Source organism: Carettochelys insculpta, chromosome 19 (assembly GCF_033958435.1).
Source record: "Carettochelys insculpta isolate YL-2023 chromosome 19, ASM3395843v1, whole genome shotgun sequence".
NCBI lineage: Eukaryota > Metazoa > Chordata > Testudines > Carettochelyidae > Carettochelys > Carettochelys insculpta.
Window position 1 is genome coordinate 23,273,189 of NC_134155.1, and position 14,270 is coordinate 23,287,458.

The 14,270-nt window shown below is 56.5% G+C and overlaps 1 protein-coding gene across 3 annotated transcripts in view; it reads right to left on the reverse strand.

Annotated features, from left to right (window-relative positions):
* HIP1 (huntingtin interacting protein 1) overlaps positions 1–14,270 on the reverse strand; it is a 135,522-nt gene that overhangs the window by 24,324 nt on the left and 96,928 nt on the right. For 2 of the 3 annotated variants that reach the window (XM_075013446.1, XM_075013447.1), the window contains exons 6-12: positions 12,835–12,911; positions 12,302–12,363; positions 7,038–7,178; positions 3,767–3,824; positions 2,190–2,265; positions 1,224–1,358; positions 386–483 (exon numbers count right to left, since the gene is read on the reverse strand). In XM_075013446.1, the coding sequence (XP_074869547.1) occupies positions 386–483; positions 1,224–1,358; positions 2,190–2,265; positions 3,767–3,824; positions 7,038–7,178; positions 12,302–12,363; positions 12,835–12,911 (647 nt within the window). The other variant, XM_075013448.1, reaches the window with a different exon arrangement.

Below are 14,270 nucleotides of genomic sequence, written 5' to 3' on the forward strand. Positions count from 1 at the left end.
GAGCTAAAGAGGCCAGAAGAAAGGTTTGGACTCTTATGTGACTACAGAGAAGAGCTTTAATAGTACAGATTAAAACATGAACCAGAGCGCTGGGAAGGATCAAAACCCTCCTGCTTCAGGGCACAAGTAGACCTAACACCTGGAGTTTGGCACAAACTCTCCTGGGGCAGGTTACTCAACCACTGCCTCCCGCAGGACTTTGACCTTTGCAGCAGCTAGAGCAGATCTGGTCTGACAAGCCCCGAGTTCCTAAATGACCCACCGAGCCTGGCATTCCCCACATCTCGCCTCTGCATTCCCAGCTCCTTCTCCCAGCACTGAGCACACCCTGCCAGCAGGGAAGTGGTGAGGGGGCAGGCGACCGGGCCCCTGCGCCAGCACTCACTTGTCATCCTTGTTCATGCCATTCTGACTGTTGAAGTTGAAAGGGTCGTTACTGAACGAACTGCCAAAGATGTCATCAAACTTATTGTCGAACAAGCTCTGGAGGAGGAAACAAATGCAGATCCCTGGGGTCACCTGGACGGCTGCCCCACCCTACGCCTGGCCACAAACCCCACGCTAGCAATGTTCCCCCTCATTTTTAACATCCACGTGTAGAATAAATTTTATTATGTGCACCAAGGCAGGTGTGTATGTGTATCAGTGGTAGAAACACATAATGCCAGCTGTGGGCGCTCTGCTAATCAGCTGACCGGCATCTCAGTCTCTCCTGGGCGGCCCACGTGCTCAGTTTACAAGGAACGTTGTACACAAGAACACGCCACATGCACCCGCCCACCCCCTCGCCGGGGAGACCCTGCCCCCGTTCACCAGAACTCCACCCCTTAGCAATCAACCAGCTGCCATCTGGCCTGCACACCAGATCGCTCTCTGTGTAGGGCCATGGTAACTCTTCAGTGACCCTTGGCTTCAGGGCTGATTAGCCAGACAGCCCTTCCAGCAGCACAGCCCCCATAAGGGCGCTGACCTTTGCTAACCCCATGGGAATAAGGAGCACTGATGCAGTTTCCTGTCATGCCCTGGCCTCTCCATAAAGGCTGTGCAGCGCGATACGCACCGGCCCTTGAGTGCGGTCTGAGAGCGCAGTCACAGCAATCCAGCCCCCGCGCTGCGGTAAGGCATGCGAAGACCAGACCCGCCTCTCTTGGCGGCCAGGACCTTTGCCAGGTGTAGGCAGAGCAAGCCTCGGGCTCAAAGACACACCAGCGGGGCAGGCTCACCTGCTGTGAGGCTGTGTCCATCTCCACTAGGTCGGTGATGGGCTCGCTGTCTGGGGACGAGGCCTCGGCCGGGATGACCACCACGGGACTGATGTGCTCCGACAGGGCCGAGGCCCGCAGGAAGTTGGGAGGGTTCTGGGGGAGAAGGCAGACCTGAGGGTGGGATCTTGAGAAAAAGCAGCTCTGTGGCACACAACAGGCCCACTAGACCAGGCAGCCCCGCGGGAGTTGTACCAGTGCCACAAGGCTGCACCTCACCTCCTTGCTGAGCACAAAGGGTGGCTGAGTTAGTCAATTGCTTTGGTGCAGCACATTTATTCTTCACCAGCAAAATTCTGCCCAGGTCTAGCTGGGACTTATGAAAAGCCTCCCCTCTCCCAAGTGCAAATGTTCGACCTCCTTGGGCTGGCACCCTCAGGACCTGACCAGTCCTGCACCAGGAAGGCCAATTCTGTGCCTCCAGCCCTTGCTCCTGGGCTCCCCTCCTGGCTGTCGCCCATGGCTTCCAATCCCACCACATCCGGCTCCCTGCTCCAGACACTGTGGTTTCCTGCCCTGCACTCCTCGGCCTGGACTGCCAGCTTCCCAGGTCTGGACACTGCTTCCCGGGCATGGATCTCTTGTTGCAGATCCCTGGCAGCTGCTAGCCCCCGCCTCACACCTTCCCACCAGACCAGCTGTGGCTGGGCAGGACTCCTGCTATTGGTCTAGCTGGCCCCTCCTCCTCCCAGCCCTGGGACTCCCTGGTCTGGGAAGATCTGTGCTGCAGCTGGATGAGAGTGCGCTGGAGTTGGAAGCCTTCAATTCTGGGGTAAAATGGACCTGCCCAGCAATAGAGCTGGAGGTAGAACCCAGGAATCCCTGTTCTAATCATTAGACCCCACTTTCTAGTCACTCCGATGGCCACTGCCAACCCTCTCTCTCAGCCTGCAACTGAGGGTGAGAGAGGAACCGCCAGAGTCTCACCTCAGGGAGCTGGGGGATCTGAATCAGTCGTTTAAAGTACTGCAGGTTGCTGGAGCGATAGAACAAGTCTTTCAGCCTGGAAGGAAACGGAACTTTAGGAGAGGACCTGCTGGCTGGGGAACACCCAGGCTCCTGCACGATGCAGGTGGTTCCTTTGCCACGCAGAGAGGGAAAGGCATCTCCCAGCCTCAGTCCCTGGATGTCATCTTGGTGGGAGCCCTAGGAAGAGAGCCACTGGCTCTGCTCCTTGGGACAGCACCTGGACATCTGTCTCAGGCCAAGTGGTGAACACACTGGTAAAATGCGAATCCAGGAGGGCCCCCTCCACTCACCTACACGGGGGGGGGGACCGGGGCCAGCACCCCAGTGAAGAACAGCTGAGACTAACCACACGTCTGCACTGCCAAGTTTTGTCGATACCACATATGTTGGCATCCAAAAGGCGACCAAATGAGAGTCACCAGACAGCGTTCACACTTGCACCCTCTGGTGAAAGATCACACCCACACGAGGTGCACCAGCATCGACTGTGAGCAATGCACTGTGGGTATGTATCCCATAGTGCAGCACTGTGGGAAGTGGAGCTGATCCCTGCACATCTGGGGATTCCCTGCTGACTCTCCCACAGCCTCCTCGCTGCCGGTAGCTCTGTGCGCGCTACATGCTGGGGAATGTTGAAGCAGCACAGCAGCCACCTGCCTGCTCCTGGGTTCCTCGTGCAGGGCAGGAGCAGCCCAATGATTTGTTCTGTTTGGTCCCCAAATGGAGTAGCACACTCAGCTGGCAGATAATTGACTGAGCTTTGCAAGGGGAGGGGTACATGCTTGCAGAGACCAAAACCACCATCAGGCCAGGCATTGTGGGATACTGGCAGAACCCAGTTCTGTCGACAACACAAGCAGCAGCATCTTCATTGGCTCTTTGTTGACAATAAAGGGAAGGGGGGAAAGAACGTCTCTCAAAAGGGTGGAAGTTCTTGTGGCAGACAGAAAATGGGTATTTTCCCCAACAGAAGTCACACTGTAGTGGGCACATGCTCATCCTTTTGTTGCCAAAAGGGTTTTTAGCAATAAAACTCTGTAGTGCAGACAAAGCCTGAGAATGAAGAGCAAAAGAATTATGCGAAGTGGCAAGGAAAATCCAGGGGAGTGGGAAACCCAGGGGAGTGGGACGGCACCTGCAGATTTTCACCGCAGTGGGATGATTGCACACGGCAGTCAAACTGCACTTCCCAGTTTTAAATCACTGGCTGGCCCCTCCCATAAAATGCCATTCATGCACAAAGGCCTGGATTTAATAAGGCAATTCTGATTCTGTGCCAATGGGTTATGCCAACAGCGCAGGGGCAGGAAAGAGGCCAGCCCAGGTCCAGGAGAAACTGAGCCTGGGAACCCAGAAATCAGGACTTTGTTCACTTCTCAGCCACACATGGTTCATTTCAAACTCAGGCAGCTCCCTCAGCCCTGACCCTGCTGGCAGACTTGGTCTGAGTGGCCTGAGTTATCCCGTAATGAATACAGAAGCAACAGCGGTGAGCTAAGGGCAACGTGCAAAGAGACGACAGCCTGGGCACTTACTTTCTGAACTGCTCCAGGAAACGGTCCCGGTGGCCCTGCAACGTGTCGGCGGGGAGGCCTGAGGAAGACACAGAGTGAACGAAAGCTCTCTGCTCCCAGCTGTGCTTGAGTACTCGCCAGGGTCACGCTTGCTTCCCCCCACCAGAGCAGCAACACAAAGAGTGCCAGGGCCCAACGGGAGAGCACAGTCCATCACTGCAGGCTCAGGGTGTGGGGCGGGCTCCCTCACTTCTGATTGTTGGAAGAGACATGGAGTGTGCGTTTTGGCCCCGGTGTGGCCAGCGGCAGGGCCAGGAGCCGCTACCATTTGCTTGTGGAGGGAGCCACAGCACAACGAAGGGCTGAGCTGCCTAGAAGGGAGGGTAGGTGTGGCTTGATCGCAGCAGCTCAGCTGGCATAACCCAGGCTCCAGTGCCTCACTCTGGAAAAGCCCCTTTTACCCCCAAAAGGAGGCAAGGGGTGTGTGGGAGGGAGGTGGGGCAGAAAGCAGAGGGGTAATGGGTAGGAGCTGGAAGCAGTCTGGGCTAGGGGGTTACAGATGGGGGAATGGACAGTCAGAGGAAGTAGGGCAGAAGGCAGGGGGTTACAGGCAGGAGGAGGGGCCTGTCGGGGTACAGGGAGGGTAGGCAGAAGCCCATGGGAAGCCAGGCAGGAAGCATGGCAGAAGGCGGGGGTTATGGGTGTTGGGGGGCTGCTACACGTGTAGAAGAGATGGGCAGAAAGCAGGGGAAAGGGCCATTCAGGGTAGGGGAGGAGGCAGGGCAGAAGATGGGAGGGGAGTAAAGGGCAGAGGGGAGAAGAGAGGGCTCAGTGCAGAGGATGCCAGGAAAGGAGCCGGCCAAGGGACACTGGGTACCTTGCCCTGCACTGCCTCCAGGTCCACTCATGTTGCCTGAGGCAGTGGTTTCTGGCCAGGAGCCTGGGGCCAGTAGGGACGATAAGCAGGTTGCAGGGGCTTTGCCAAGCATGGCCAGTGGGAAAGCCAATGACCTGTTGCACAGACCTGCAGCCTGGGCCTGAAGCAGAAGCAACTTGCCTTTGTGAGGCCTCCTGTGTTGCAGGGACCTGGGCAGTTGCCCAACTTGCTACCCCCAATGCAGCCCTGGTCTTGAGAGGCAAGAAACCAGCTGCTGGGGCACAGGTGGGCCGTGGAGCTTTTATCACGTGCTGGGGGTGTCAGAACTTGGCCCTGCAGGAACCCCTCCCCAAGCTGAACACTTCAGACTCTCCCAGCAGGGGGCACTGCAGAGCAGGGACATTGGCTGCGGCAGACCCCAGGCGGAGGAGCCGGGGAAGCAGGAGAGTGGCACTGGCTGCGGCAGACCCCAGGCGGAGGAATCATAGAAGAGTAGGACTGGAAGGACCTCGAGAGGCCATCAAGTCCAGCCCCCTGCCCTCATGGCAGGACCAAGCACTTTCTAGACCATCCCTGGAAGCCATCTATCTAACCTCTTCTTAAATAGCTCCAGTGATGGAGATTCTACCACCTCCCTTGGCAATTCGTTCCAGTGTTTGATCACCCTGACGGTTAGGAACTTTTTCCTAATGTCCAACCTGAACCTCCCCTGCTGCAATTTCAGTCCATTGCCTCTTGTTCTGTCCTCAGAGGCAAGGAAGAACAAGTTCCCTCCCTCTGCCTTATGACACCCTTTTAGATACCTGAAAACTGCTATCATGTCCCTCCCTCAATCTTCTCTTTTCCAAACTAAACAAGCCCAATTCTTTCAGCCTTTCTTCATAGGTCATGTTCTCTAGACCTTTGATCATTCTCGTTGCTCTCCTCTGGACGCTCTCCAATTTCTCCCCATCCTTCCTGAACTGCGGTGCCCAGAACTGGACACAATACTCCAGCTGAGGCCTAACCAGCGCAGAGTAGAGCGGGAGAATGACTTCTCGTGTCTTGTTCACAACACACCTGATAATGCATCCCAGAATTGTGTTTGCCTTTTTCGCAACAGCATCACACTGTTGACTCATATTTAGCTAGTGGTCCACTATAACCCCTAGATCCCTTTCTGCTGTACTCATTCCTAGGCAGTCCTTTCCCATTCTGTATGTGTGACACTGATTGTTCCTTCTTAAGTGGAGCACTTTGCATTTGTCCTTATTAAACTTCATCCTGTTTACCTCAGCCCATTTCTCCAGTTTATCCAGATCCTTTTGAATTATGACCCCATCCTCCAAAGAAGTTGCAACCCCTCCCAGCTTGGTATCATCTGCAAACTTAATAAGTGTACTTTCTATGTCAATATCTAAATTCTTAATGAAGATATTGAACAGAACCGGTCCTAAAACAGACCCCGGCAGAACCCCACTAGTTATACTTTTCCAGCTGGATTGAAAGCCGTTAATAACTACTCTCTGGGAGCTGGGGAACTGGGACAGGAACACGGTCTGCGGCAAACCCCAGGTGGAGGAGCTGGGGAGGGGGGACAGGGACACTGGCTGAGGCTGCTCCCTAGGGTCTCACCCAGGGAGAGGAAAGGCCTTTGGTGCTATCAGGCAGGAAGCTGGCAGCCGGACAGGCGCTGGGAGGCATGGTCTGGTGGATGCTCTCACCCTGGGGCAGGGTGTCTTTGGGGCCAAGCGGGAAGCATGCTGGTGTAGGTCTAGCCTCCCCTGACCCTCGCGGTGTCCTCTCCCCCAGCCCCTAAAGGGCAGATGGGGATGCTTGTTCCCTCTCCCCAGAGGGAGCTGCCAGTCAAGTACCCCCTCCCCTCTTGGGCAAAGCACAACCACAGCCAGGGGCAGGGAGCTCCACTGGGCAGCAGGGGCTCCAGCAAACACAGGGTCAGCCATTGGCCTGTGGCCCGAGCCTGGCAGTGCAGCATCGGGGGATGGCAGCAGCTCTCTCCGCCTGTGGGGGATTCTCCCTGCAGACTGGGGGGGAAGGGGGGCACCATCCAATGTCTGTCACCGCAGCTGCCTAATCAGCTAGAGCAAAGCACAGCTGGGTCTCGGCAGCACTTCCGAAGGTTACCAGTCCGAGAGCGCAGGCAGGAGTCCCACTGGCTGGACTCTAAGCTGCTCGACCACGCCCCGGAGCCTGTCACAGGCAGCGTTTTAAACCAGCTCTTTACCTGGGCACCCCTCACTCCGGGAGCAGAGGTCAAACCACAGACACCCCGATCAGGGGCATTTCCCTGTGCTTGGCACAGCTGCTCCACGCACGGGCTTGGTACAGGGCCCCGTCTCTGAACCAGTTGTATGGAACGGCCAACGGGCCCCAGCAAAGCTTCTCCGGACACGCTGAGCCCGGCGAGGTACTTACAGGAGTGCAGCTTGAAGAGGAGCTTAACGGTGTAGTCGTACAGGTGGCTGCAGTCCAGTATCACCGGTATCAGGGGGGCCAAGCGGCACTGGCCCGCAGCCGTGACCGACACGGAACGAGACATGTCCAACGAGCCGAACACTAGCAGGAGAGAGAGCGAGAGTGCACCGAGGGCTCCTTCCGCAAAAGTCACCACAGAGCTCTCACCCCGCCCCCCGGGGCACACGCGCACACAGAGGTTATTCCGCACAGCTGCTCTTCCCACCAATGAAGTGCTCAGTCTGTTGCAGGGCCCTGGCACCTCTGTCCTTCCCCTCCCTGCCAGTCTCAGGCACGTGATTCTCATCTCACAGGAATCACGGGACAAATCAAATTCCATCAGTTTTGAGCCAAAAGGAGGCAAAGGAACGAGGCAGCCAGCAGAAAACCTCACCAGCCCGCTGTTATCTGTGGCTTTGCTAAGGAAGTCTGTGCTCAGGGGACTACGTGAGAGACAGCCCTGCACTATGAGCCACAGGGCCATGGGCTGAGATGCTCGGTATCCACGACGGTATCAAAGACATCTATGGCTGAGGGAGGTTCCCATAGTTCACTAGCAGGCCCCTTTTTCAGCGGCTAAGAAAGGAGGGATTCACTGCTCTCCCCCTCTCCTGCCAGGGGGGCCGTGGTGTGGCACAAGGTGAGTTCCATGTCAGCTGGCGGCAGGGCTGGTCAAGAGTGGATCAGGCCAGCAGGATTTGTTGGGGACCAGAGGAGAGAAGCATCAGAATGCAAGGTCCTTCTCTGATCCTCCTGAGGGGCAAGGGAGGCCCAGAAGGGATTGACTTTGATTGAGACAAGGTTTGCCCAGTTGGGTTGTCACCTGAGAGCCACCAGGATGTACCAAGCCTCCAATGGGTCTGTACGGAGCCTGAGTGTGCAGCCCTGGAGCCAAGCATATGATCCTTGGCACCAATTCTCCCATCGACCCCTCTTTGGAAATGGCCTCCAAGGAATAAACTGGATGTTGTTCACTGGACACAGGCTCACTCCAGCAAATCCCACCAAAGGCCTTTCCATGGGGTGGTAGGTTACGGGGATGAATTCCCTGGGCCATTCAGCAGGAACTCTGAGCGCGAGGCTCACTGTCACTTACCAGTTCTACCCCAGTCAGCAGCAGAGCAAATGCTGCTCATCTGCAGACTAAAAGAACCAGGCCAGAGCCAAAATGACAGCTCTTCCCTTTTCATCCGGTGCTCTGATCCCTTCCCTCGTCCCTGACTGCTCAGCTGTCAGGCAGTGCATTGGCCAACCCCCACTTGCAGCCAGCAATCACTCTCCGGAGCACTGCCTGCCCTGTGGGTCTCACTGCATGGAATGGCCAAGCACTGCACGCTGCTGGTGGGAGGTCCCTGGAGAAGGAGGAACAGCTCGCAGCCCTGTGTTTGCAGGGAGCATGAGGCTGCTCTGGCTGAGATGACCGTGCATGCTAATGCCAGGAGATTCCAGAGCTGTCTCTGAGCGAGCACGAGGCTGGTTCATGTCTGTGCTGACTAGCAACAGAGAAGACGGAAAAAGGCAAAATCCCAGGCCCCTGGAAATCCTAGAAAAACTCCCATAGCCTTCACTGAGACCAGGCTTATCCCATTCTCCTGCTTCCACGTCTGCTCCTCCAGCCCGAATCCGCTCAAGGATTGGCTCTTTTGTCTGGCCAGGGCAGAAAAGCGCCTGCTTGCTAGCTTGCCACCTCCAGCATGTCCTGCCCAGAGTCCCCTCTCCCTGCACCTCCCACAGAAAAACAGAGCTGGCCTGTGAGCCATGCCCAGCCGGACACAGTGCCACTCCGACAGAGGCAGCCTGCTCCAGATGAACTAGGTTGGAGTGGGTGGGGCCCCGTGTACCACGTTTGGCTTATTTCAGTTTAACATTGGCAGCTGGAGCTCTCAGGGGTCCTCTCCTCCCATCTCTGCCCCTTCCAGCTGCCCTCCACACCCCCTTCGTGCTGTTCTCAGCTTGCTGGAAGGGTCACTTCTCAGAGATTTAAGACCTAGAACAACTCCCCCTGGCTGTGTGTAGGGCTCCTGGGCCTTAAGGGCATGGACAGGGAACTCCAGGAGATGGCTACTTCTTCCCCATAGGGTGAATACGCTGCTTCCGGTGGCTGTCCCTGCCTGCGAGCATTCTCGTCTCCTCCATGGGGGTGCAGAGTGCTCCCAGGAGGTCACCTGGCTAACGTAAGCAAGTCAGGGTACAGCCATTCCACTTTTGCTAAGCTAGAGCAGAAAGCCCGAGGCAGAGACTTGGCAAGGGAGGGGCAGACTCCATCAGCACACCTGTGGCCACAAGCAAAGCCCAAGCAGGGCCCCTTGGCTTGCTGGTGAGCAGGCTGTACTCCCTGGCATCCCACACGTGCTGATGACGGGGTGAGCCAGGGCATACCTTTTTCTGCTTCCCCATACAGGCCTCTAATGGGTGAGCAACACACACCACAAAGCTCTGCTCAAGCTGCTAGTTTTGGGGTCCCACACTAATCTCCAAGGGGTGCTTGGGCTGGTTGAACACCAGCTTGAAGGGAAAGCTGCTTCAGGAGATCCTCGCTGTGCTGCTGCAGCCTGGCTGCCTAGGGAAGTGGGGGAAGAAATAGGGAGGGCCAGGAGCAAGCCCACCTTCTCGAGAATTCACCCTGCAGTCCCCACGCTCAACGCCAGATCTGTCCCCAGCTGATGCTACAGAAATCTTCAGTGGGTTTGAGTTCATCTGCACAGCACAGAGAAAACCCCTGCTCCCCTGCAGTGTTCCTCCTAAAGAAGGCAAGCGCCAACTGGGACACACGGATCTGTCCTCATCACCCTCCAGGGTGGCACCACACACCCAGTGAGAATGCAGAAGCCCAGATGGTGCAGCAATCGCTGAAGAGCAAGAGGGAGCAGCAATGGAGTTTGAAAAGCAGGCAGGCTCTGCACATCTCCATCTCCCCACAAACACCCTCTCGCACTTCTCGCTGGGTGAACCAATTTACATCCCACCTGTAGCCAGGCTTTGTGCACAGCATCAGAGCAGAGAGACAGTCTCTCCATCTCCTCCCTGATAGCTACAGCATCTCTCCCCCGAGGGGGAGCACTGGGCCGGTCCCTGGGGACCCGTTGCTTGACTTGTGCTAATGCACAGGGTGAGACGTTCTCTCTCCCAGCTGAGCCTGGGCACAGTGGAACAGCCAGCAATCTCAGCCTAGCCCAGGGACTGGAAGGCTGTTTGGATTTCCACAGGCTTGCCTGCCTCCCCTCCCATTTAGCAGGGAGGTTGAGCAGCGATTTAAGAATCAATCAAAAGCTCAGCTTCACTAATGAGATGTAAATGGGCTGAGCTGATATTAACCCTGCTTAATCCACTGAGGCCAGCAGCAGAAAACAAAGCCGACTTCATTACGGGGCCTCCTCCCTTCCCAGTGGGGCTATGAAGCTGCACGGAGCAGACATGTACCTGGCAGGTGGCACGGCTGCTGCTGGGTCAGCACACGGAGTTCTGTCCCTCAGAGGCATGGGGGCAGCGTACTGCTCCCTCGCAGAATCGACACCGGGAGGGAGAAGGAAGAAGGGTTCACAGCTGAAGCCCTGGACTGGTGGTCTGCAGAGGTGGGCTCTGCCTCCAGGGCTGCCACACACCTGTCCTAGGGCTCTCGCCAAGTCAGTCACCAGGATTGTGCCTTACCATCCCCCTCTGTATGTAAGGAGGGGCTAGCAAAGGGGGGCCCTGGTCACTGGAGCTGGGGAGCCTTCAGTGACACCAGATGCTTTTTTTATTTCAGGTTACTGAGGCTGATTGGACAAACTCTTCCCACACCACCCAAGCTGATGAGAGAAAGACCCGTCCTGCAGGCGTCTGTTGGGGTGGGTACGGCCTCCCCATTATGGGATCACACCCTATGTTTTGGTTTGCTCCCATGTACTCTGTTGTTGTTACTCCGTTCCCATTCTGGTGGCAGGCTGCACGGTGTTACTCCCAGCTTGGCCCTCAGGGCGCCACAGACCTGCCTCTGCAAGAATCAGGGAAACCCACACTAGTCCACAAGTGCACCACCTCATCGCCGCGCAGAACCAGGCAACCTACTCTTGGAGACACAGCTGCCTGCCCTCCACTGCACTCCAGCATGTGAGCAATTGCCCCGCTGGAGATGCAGTAACGCTGGTGGAGTAGAGCCCACCATGACTGGGACCTGACAGTCCACAGCAGCACATCCCTGCAGCACTGGGACACAACTGGATTATGTTGGCTGTAACTGCAGCCCCAGAGGGGGAGGGAATAGCTCACTGGTTAGTGCATTGGCCTTGTAAGCCCAGCATTGAGAGCTCAGTCCCTGAGGGGGCTATTTAGGGAGCTGGGGCTAATAGATAAAATCCATCAGGGATAGATGGGGACTGGGTTTGCTGATCTCTTGAGGTCCCTGCCAGCTCTATATGACGTTTCTACACCCTTGGCACTGAGACGGCTTCACCATGCTACAGGGACCCCTCGCTGCTAGGAGCCAACCATGTTACCTCTCATATTAAATCACAGCATCCACGAACCTCCCTACGCTGCCCAAGTGCTTTATTCCTGTTTCTGTATCAGCAAATACCTCCACTGGATTATAGTGACAGCACCTAAAACCCTGTCTGGCCCTGCTCTAACTCAACCAAACAAGCAGGACCCTCCTGCGCTCCGTGGAAGAATGTGACAGCTGAACATAGAACTACATCCTGGAGATGGGTTTCTTGTTTCTCTCGGCTCATAGGAGCGCATAGCAATGTGGCTGGAAGGGGAAAGCTGCTCTCTCCACTCACGACGGCTCTAAGAGGAGGACACAGAAAACAAGCCTGGGAGAACCAGGAGATGGGAAGGGAATCCAAGAGGAGAGCAGGGAGGAAGGGCTGCATATGCTTTGGGCGGCAGAGGTGGTTCTGGAGGCTTGGCACGGCCGGCTGAACGGAGGGCAGGCAGGCAGCAGGGCAGACGGGGCGGAGCCAGACACATTTGGTCTGATGTGAAATAATTGCAGCTAATAATAACTCCAGTGGAGTGCATGGAAAACAGATGAGCTCAGATGCCTCAGCCTACTCCCTTCCTGCACTTAAGGCAGGATGCACAGACAGCCACAGAGCCAAGAGAAGCTTTGAATGGGGGCCCTGACCCCTCAGACCCCCCACTCCACAAACCACGAGGCTGCTCCTGCCCCACAGCTGGGGGTTTCCTGCTGTGCCCTAATGGAGCAGGGCAAGGTGCCGCGTCAACCACCGCGAGAGCCTTACCTGTCTGGAACAGGTTCAGTTCACACTCCAGGTAGTCAAACATCTCCACTGTCAGCTGGAAGCTAGGAACAGGGCACACAACTGTTACAAACAACGCAAAGGCCACGACAAGGGAGCTGACCCCTCCTCCCCCAAGCCCTATCTCCTCAGCCAGCCAGCCCTGGGGAGCACGGTTTTATGAGAGGTAGGCAGGAGGGATGCTCGCCCCCCGCCAAGGGGCGCACATGGTTACTGTGGCCGTCTGGTTGGTCTGCAAGCAGCTCATTGCAGGCAGTTCTGTATGGGAGGTATGCTCTGAACTGCACAGGGCACAGACTCCTAACCAGGGAGCAGATGTCTGGGTTCTCATTCCAGGCATGTCGCTCTGCCCACGGATCACACAGTGATGCCAGGGAGAGCCCCTAGTGGGACACCAGGGCCCTGGCTGTCCTTTGCTGCTCCCCCCGTCACATTTCCAGCAGGAGGGTTCTGTTACAGCAGGACTAATGTGCACAACGGACGTGCCCCACCCGATTCACGCGCTCTGGACTTACAAGTTGTTGACATCGTTTTCGCCTGCTTCGTCAAGCTGCCGGTCAGACATCTGGAGATTGCCCGGGAACCGGGGGTTCTGCACAAGGGAGGAGAGGGGGAGGAATCAGAGAATCCCTCCACCCTCTGATCTTATCGCAGTGGAGACCAAGTAGCCGTCCCTGATCAGAGGCAGAGCCCTGGTACCTCAGAGGTACTGGAAGGATTGTGCGCCTGCAGGGGTCTCCAAACACCCAAAGGAAGGGGCTCTAGTCACAGAGCTGCCCTCGTCTTTGGTGCGGGGGGATGTCTGAGCTGGACCCCAGCCCATGGGCTGTAGGGAGAGGGGCTGTATTTCTCTTGCCATGCTTTGCCTGGGTGCACAGACTCCCTCAGTGATGGGCTAGGCTCACTGCTCACCGCCCTCAGCCAACGTTCCCTCTTTGGATTTTCAAAGCCACCCTGCCAGCTCCTGGCCTGAGGGCAGGGGCCAGTGCAGGAAAATGCCGCTGCAGATGGACACAGGATGGGCTTCAAAAGGCACTGAACAGCGACAGTCACACATCCTAGCCAGGCCACCGGGCCAGCAGTGTTCCAGGCTGTACACCACACACTCTGGCATCACTGCCAGGCCACACGCCACATTCCACAGCTGCTCTGATCTAGACAGGAGACTGGCTCTGGGGCTCCCCTGGCAGCTGCCTCCTCTCATGCCCCACAAGTGCTGTGTCCCATCTGCTGTTGCCTGCCCCTATTCCTCCAGCTGGCCACATGGCTGCTCCTGCCCGACAACAGCAAGCAGCTCATAGGCAGTGGCAGACCCTTGGCGCTAGATCAGACAACCTGGGCACAGACCCCTCCTCTGGGTGAGGGGCCCTGGGAGCTGGCTGCTAGTTCAGTAGGGATGAGGTGAGGCTTTGGTAACTGAAAGGAACCAGCATGTACATCTGCCAAATCAACGCCAAACACTCAACGCAGCTGCCCAGTTCTGCCCTTTATGGTGCGAGCTCAGACACTTAACTCTGCTCCACATGCCTGTTCACACGGACCTGGCCAGAAGCTACCAACTTTTCAAAGAAGCCAGTGGACAGTCCAGAGCAGGCAGAAACTTTCGGGTCCTGTTGCCTCAATCGAAGTTCAAACCCCAGTGGACTAGAACCTAATGGCTCCGTATCTCATTTACTACTGCTCAGAGCCTTCTAGCTTCTCTGTCGTAGACAGGTGCTCCTCTTGCATGCCCTTGAAGCTCTGTCAGACAGATATGGCTATGGATGTAGGATCGGTATCATAAGTTAGACACTCCTGGGATAGAATGGAAGATGGTGAAGCACGTAGGACATGCTGTTTTCCTGCCTGCAGAGCCAAGCAGAGAATCTCTTCCAGGTATCACCGTGCAGAAGATAAAGCCCTTTTCTAAGTGCCACCAGATAGTCTCCAAGTGCTTAGACTCACAGAACAC